This window comes from Folsomia candida, unplaced genomic scaffold (assembly GCF_002217175.1).
Source record: "Folsomia candida strain VU population unplaced genomic scaffold, ASM221717v1 Fcan01_Sc001, whole genome shotgun sequence".
Classification (NCBI taxonomy): domain Eukaryota; kingdom Metazoa; phylum Arthropoda; class Collembola; order Entomobryomorpha; family Isotomidae; genus Folsomia; species Folsomia candida.
In genome coordinates, this window is record NW_019091193.1 from 3887559 (window position 1) to 3894110 (window position 6552).

General features: G+C 38.6%; 2 protein-coding genes across 3 annotated transcripts; both read right to left on the reverse strand.

Moving 5' to 3' along the window:
* Positions 1 to 1330: 1330 nt before the first annotated feature.
* Positions 1331 to 3732, reverse strand: LOC110861699. Of its 2 annotated transcripts, none has more exons than XM_022110835.2 (3): positions 3133 to 3732; positions 2645 to 3059; positions 1331 to 2282 (listed from the first exon to the last, which is right to left on the reverse strand). In XM_022110835.2, exons 2-3 carry the CDS (start codon positions 2991 to 2993, stop codon positions 1714 to 1716), a joined length of 918 nt encoding a protein of 305 aa, XP_021966527.1. In that variant the 5' UTR covers positions 2994 to 3059; positions 3133 to 3732; the 3' UTR covers positions 1331 to 1713. The 2 variants fall into 2 exon arrangements, with proteins under 2 accessions (XP_021966527.1, XP_035702041.1); XM_035846148.1 differs by having other exon boundaries at positions 3137 to 3731.
* A 1595-nt stretch (positions 3733 to 5327) lies between these two features.
* LOC110850843 lies at positions 5328 to 6197 on the reverse strand. The gene has a single exon (XM_022098461.1). It carries the CDS (start codon positions 6195 to 6197, stop codon positions 5328 to 5330), a length of 870 nt encoding a protein of 289 aa, XP_021954153.1.
* Between the last annotated feature and the right edge of the window lie 355 nt (positions 6198 to 6552).

A 6552-nucleotide genomic window follows, 5' to 3' on the forward strand; every position in this document is an offset into this window, starting at 1 on the left:
CCATGGGGTGGTCCGAAATTGTCCGAATGTCCAAAATTAAATTTAGCCTTAATTTTCGTAATGGAGAACCATTTTAAAAGAAATTTCACCACGAAATCGATACCGTCAAAGTTTTTGACCTCTGATGTACCTATGAGCTAGGCGACGAGGTCGAAGGTCATAAATTACGTGATTTTCATGCGGTGTCATTTTACATTTTATTTACTGTACCTATGAGCCTCTAGCGCCCACTTTTTCATCTTTGTTGTTTGACACGATTTATTTATTTTTTGTAATTTCAGAGAAATTATGTCGGGCCGGTTCCTCAGGGTAAAGAAATATCGAATTGTGCAACTCCACTCCAAATTGCATAACGAGACTTGGCGACCACCAGGGATGGCGACATATGTTTGTGGCTTAATTATGGGCCAAGTAAGCTGTCTGTACATGGTGCTAACGTCCTGGGCAAGTTTGCCATATCTAGCAGTTTGCATGTTTGCAGTGTTTGGAAACAATTTATTTTTCCATATTCATTATTTTATTAAAATTCTGTCGTCCCCGTATTTGAAATCGAGGGAGTTTGTTAGCATGGGGAGACAGCAAAGGAACAAGTGGATGCAAACGTATCTTAGGAGTTGTTATCCGATTAGGTTGAGCATGGGAAATGGAACGTTTTTTGACAAGTTGACGTCCCTCAATGTCTGGCAGTTCTGTATTGATAGGTTAGTTACGATTTTGCTGTTGTAAAAACAAATTGGACATGTGTATAACGTTTGCATAGCCTAAAAATTTCACGCATGTTAAGTTTACAAGGGGTGTGAAACTGGTAAAACTTTACAAAATTGTATACTAAAAAACTATGTAACTTTTATTTAAAACTTTGCCCAATGAAAAATGAATGGAAATGATTTTTTTTGCATGATTATTTGAAAGAGTATTTATTTCTCTGTTAAGTGAAATGATATGCACAAAAACCGTTGACGTAGATACGCCCAATAAATATGTAGATCTTTCCGTAAATTCATACATATGTACATACCTAATCACAAATGCTCTATACATACCTATACATACATACATAAAAGTGTCATACAGATGTACATATTGATTTTCATTGTTACATATGCAAAACTTTGATACGCAAGTTTCAAACGCATTTTTAATAATTTTATAAAAATAACTTTAATAATTTTAGTGTAATCTTTCCCTTTATGGTGAAATTCATGTAATTGTCTGAGAATTGTACATGTTTTTATATAAGTTGCAAATCGATATCTAATTTGTACCAATTTTGGTTGTTTCGAGATGAATAATTGATGTTGGTGGAATGCATCAAATAGACAATTTGTTCCATATGGTAGATTTAATTTTTTGATATGAATTTTAAAGCACGTAATTGTATTCGGGTAAAACCCTATTAAAATCTACGAAAATAAAAACAGCAGCTAAAACGGTATACATACATACATACATATTTTGACAAAGTTTCGAAATTATTTTAATATGCGAATAAAAAACATTAGAGAATTATCTGTAGCCTTTAAAACTTGTTCATCTTTAATATTTCTTTTCAGTAAAATTGGGCCCTAAATACGTACATGCATGAATAATTATTATTATTGAAACTTAACAATACTTTAAGGGTAATTTGCTTTGCGCAGTAATTACATAAATATATTTTCGTTTTATGTGCATTAAGGAGAATTTGCGTATTTTTAATTTGAGCTAAAATTCTTAATCTTCACGATTAACGATTTCATTGTCATCTTTATCAGTCAAAAGCTTCTCATGGCTGTCAATCTTGGCTTGAATATCTTTACAAATCTCTTCCACCTGGCCGCACAACTTGGGCTCTTTTCTCCAACAGTCGACAATGGTTTTGATGTCGAGAGCAATAAAAATCACGCCCAATCCGACCATGAAAGTCCTCGCGCCCAATTTAAGTCCAATCAAGGCCAGTCCTTTGTTCAGCTGGGGTCGCACGACGCCCACGAGTAAACCTCCGAGCTGCTCTTGCGCACACATGGACGCGGTTAATCCCGTTATGCCGTAAATGTCACGATTTATGTAAAGAAATTGGTAGATTTTGGCAAAGGATAAAACTTGAGCGGCATTAGCGGTCGCGGAAACGCCCATGGACGCGACATCTAGCGCTTTGCTGATTTGCTTTCCGGTAAATTCGTACTGTTTTAGACGGATTTCGAGAAGGGCTTCCAACTCTTTTATGGTCTTCTTGTGTAGGAAGGATTTCGTGATGTCGGTTCCGATCGTGGTTCCCACTCCGGCAACGGTGGTGGCGATTCCTGAAAATTGGTGAGGTTTATTTGGGGGTATTAAGTAAATGTCTTGAAATTTTGAAATTTTATGTTTCTTAACTTTTCGGCGTAAACATTAATCAAATACATACGTATACAATTCACGCAGTCATTGGTAAAAAATCCGAACGTCTTCTAAAATAAATTTACAAACTTTACAAAGCAAAAAGACGTCCTTGATCTGAATAAGTTTACAAAAATTTATAGCTTAAATTTCCTTAGAAAGGAAATTTATTCGATAAAAATTTATAAGTTTACAGAATTTACGCATGTTACGATGTTACCAAAAACTGCATGAATTGCCTCAATTTTAATATTTTGCACTTTTCGTAAAAATTACTTTTGCATACCAGCTGCCGTTGCGGTAAGTGACAATCCAGCAGTAAAGGGGGCCAAGAAAACGCCCGAAATAGTGAGCACAGAACCGACAATGGACGCCGAGCTACCCGCAGTTTTGGAGATTGCACAATTTTTGTGGCGTTGGCGTAGGATGACGCAGATCTCGGTGAGCTTGACAAGTAATTCGGTCTCGGACACGATTAGGTCTGAGATACATTGTTCCATGGAGATGGGGGGTTGTGTCGGTATATTTTGTAGAGGGTCGTCGGGGTTAAGGTTCGGGTAGATGTTTGCGGGCGGTGGTCCAATTTCGGGGTAAAGCTTGGTAGATTTCGTTTGCTGAGCATTTTCAGATTGCATTGTTTGGTTTTGTCGATTGTTTTAGTTTACTTGGACCTTGTTATTTGTATTTGCTGTTTTTTTTGTCTAAAATGAGGAATCATAATTGCTAAAATTCAATTGCGGATGCAGAAGTACAAATTTATAATTTCGTACATACATACCTTTTGATCCCTCGACTGTGTATGTCAAGGGGTCATGAGATCGCTGCAGTTTACTGCCATGGTCAAAAACAAGGTAAATTTTCTAAGTCAACAGATTTTCTTTGTGTTGCTTTTTTTTCAGGCGATGTATGTATAACCCTCTGAAATTAGATGTCAGTTATTGTCCATGTCATTGTAGCACTGTACTTTATCTTTTCAAATGTTACGTCGTTATTGCATTTTTATATACTTAGGAGGAACTTGAAGAGTAATCTGGGATTTTTTTGCTGACGTTATTTGTGTATGTAATATCACAGTAATTTTCAAAATTTAACTATAGTTACATGAAGAGATATATTAAATGCCTAGTTTGAAATATTTATATGGTATAAAATTATCTTCGTTCTTATATTTTTAAGCAGAACTGCAGCTGTGGATGAGTCGATTGTATGAATTCCGTTAAACTGAATAAATGTAAAAAAGAGACATCATCATCCTGTCCTGACCGTAATCTTTATATATGAGCAAGAATTATACAATTCGACAACGACATACAACGACAATTTTTAAGATATACTTTCACTATATGGATAGGTCACACTGGTCAAAAAACGTTGTTGAGACATAATTTTTTGGGTGTCAGGTCACCCCAGTGGGTGTAATGGCCACATCAGCCTTCGATGAGGGTCGTACGGGGAAATTCATAGAAAATAAACCGATGGGTACTTTTTCAAAATTAGAGCTGTTTTGGATTCATGAATGCAATGCCTCGACAGCTTTTTCGAGTTGTCTCGAAATTTCAGTTTTCCATCTTGTTCTGAATCACTCAACTTTTGAAAATTTGGTTCTCACCAAAAAAATTTTGCTGCGATACAATTCGGTAATTGGACACGACACAGTGGCCATACACCCCAAAAAGTATATATATTCTGAATCCTCTCTCCTAGGCCTCTTCAACGATACCCCATTTACCGGGTGTTGTGAGACTATGACCTTTTCAACTTTGGGCCCGCTTAAAAGGTCACGCAGGTCGATTTCGACTTTAATGGTAATTTAACTTGTTCCAGAAGCAAAGACCTATGAGAGAGGATTCAGAATATATATACTTTGTCCACTCCGTCGTGTCCGGTTACGGAATTATATCGTAGCACAATTTTTTTGGTGAGAACCAAATTTTCCAAATTTGAGTGATTTAGAAAAAGTTGGAAAACTGAAATTTCGAGACAACTCGAAAAAGCTGTCGAGGCACGGTATTCATGAATCCAAAACACCTCTAATTTTGAAAAAGTACCCACCGGTTCATTTTCTATGAATTTCCCCGTGCCACCCTCATCGAAGGCTGATGTGGCCATTGCACCCACTGGGGTGACCTGACACAAAAAAAAATATGTCTCCACAACTTTTTTCGACCTGTGTGGCTTACCCATACAGTGAAAGTATACCTTAAAAATTATCGTTGTATGTCGTTGTCGAATCGTATAATTCTTGCTCATATACATCGAGATCCTTGTTCGTTGCGTTGTAGTCAGTTGGCCCAAGTCCAGTTAACGTATTTTATTATCTGTCTATCTGCTTACATATCTCGTCAGTGTGAAAAGGTAGAATTGTCTTGTTTTCCAAAGGGTGTCATATTTGCACTTGCAGTTGGATTGTGCCAGTACAACAAGATAAATGTATGAATGAATGTGTACAGAAGTTACGTTTTTCATGCAAATGCAACAAAGACTAAAGCATGGATGTATAGGACTAAAGTATGCAACTGCTTCATTTACAGAGATGACACCCCACTGTAAGCATGCAAATCATCATACACATGAGGACATAAACTGCGTATGTATAAGTGCTTATCATTATTACATATTTGTATTGCAAACTTATCCTGAAATGCGTACTCATTTATACATATGACTTGACATGTATCTATGTAAGTATGTACATCCACGCCAGGCCAACCACATGATAAATATTTGTGAAGCGTGTTATGTACTAGTACTAGTAAATAGCATATTAAACGACACTTTATCAATCCATGTTACATTAATGCACGATAGCATGATTGTCAATAATTTAGTAAGACCACTCAAAGCTTGGGTCCTAAACTGAAGACACATTTTCTTTATTTTTCACTTTCAATAATTTCACAATTTTTAAACGAATAACTCAAATTCGGAATTTTGAAATTTCGTCTTACTAATAATCGCCATCTTTCAAATTACAACGGAGTAAAACTACTCGAATCCACAAACATGTACACGGGTGACCTCGGTGACTCAATCATCGTCCCATCATCCCCCTCCGGCCACCAGTTATTCGTGTGCCACACATTATGCATGAAATGCATCTCGTCATTCGGCATCCTTGCGGCCGGTCCTCGATAATCCCACAACGTGATAACCTCATCATTCCTCCCACGAATCATGAAATGCACCCGATCCGCCGCAAATTCCAAGCCGTACCAAAAATACTCGGTGGAGGAGTCATACCCTGAAATTGGGGTGACCGTAGCTGGCTGTCTCTCCGGCCCGCTGAGAAGCCTACACTCTCCAAACTGTTCCCGATAACACTCCATCTGCACTCGACCCGTGGATAAGTCAATGGTTCGATAAACTACGCGAATATTTGGCGGATTAGATTCCTGATAATCCGTCCAAATCGACAAATGCACAACTTTCGGGTCGGCACAAAGCCATTCGAAATCTATCTCGGAATTGTCCGCTATTCCGTTACCGTTTCGGTCGCCTTGGTCGTTGAAATAGGTGAAAATTCCCGAAACGACGCCTGCCAAGGGTTGGTTGGAACAGTTCCCTGTTTTGGCGCGGGTCCAGTACGTGCCGTATTTGAAGCGGCCATACGTCTCGGCGGCGGGGGCGCCGCCCACTCCGGCGGGTGGATTGGCGTTCAGCGTCAGACGGAGAGCTCTCCCATCGAGGGCGGCGGGATCGGCGAAGGCAGACTCGGGAGAACCGTGGGTTCCATACGTGACAAATGTGGGGGATGTTGTGGAGGCCCAATTTTCAGTAAATTGTGCCACCGTGAAGGAGAGGAGGGTCGAAATGAGGGCAAATGTCAGGGAGAGCGTCATTTTGCAGGAGTAACGCGCTGGGCTAGACTACTTCGAAATGTTCAGAATAAATTGAATTTATAGGAAATTTGTGGCTTTATAAATATGACTTTGTATGTACACAATCGGTGCATTCCGCATTTGTTAAATTTGGTGACGCAATTTGGACCAGACCAGATGTGTGGATTTTTGTATTTTTTGTGGGATCGTGACCAAAAAGCGGTGGTTGCGGTTATTGCATAACAAGATTTTAGCTAAATTAATTGTCAAATTAATTCCAAGGTTTAATGATTCAGTTTAAGCTGGTCTGGACCCAGATTCAGTAACTTAGACCGAAATTTCGGCTTAAGCTTAAGACTGTCTAAGACCGATCTTA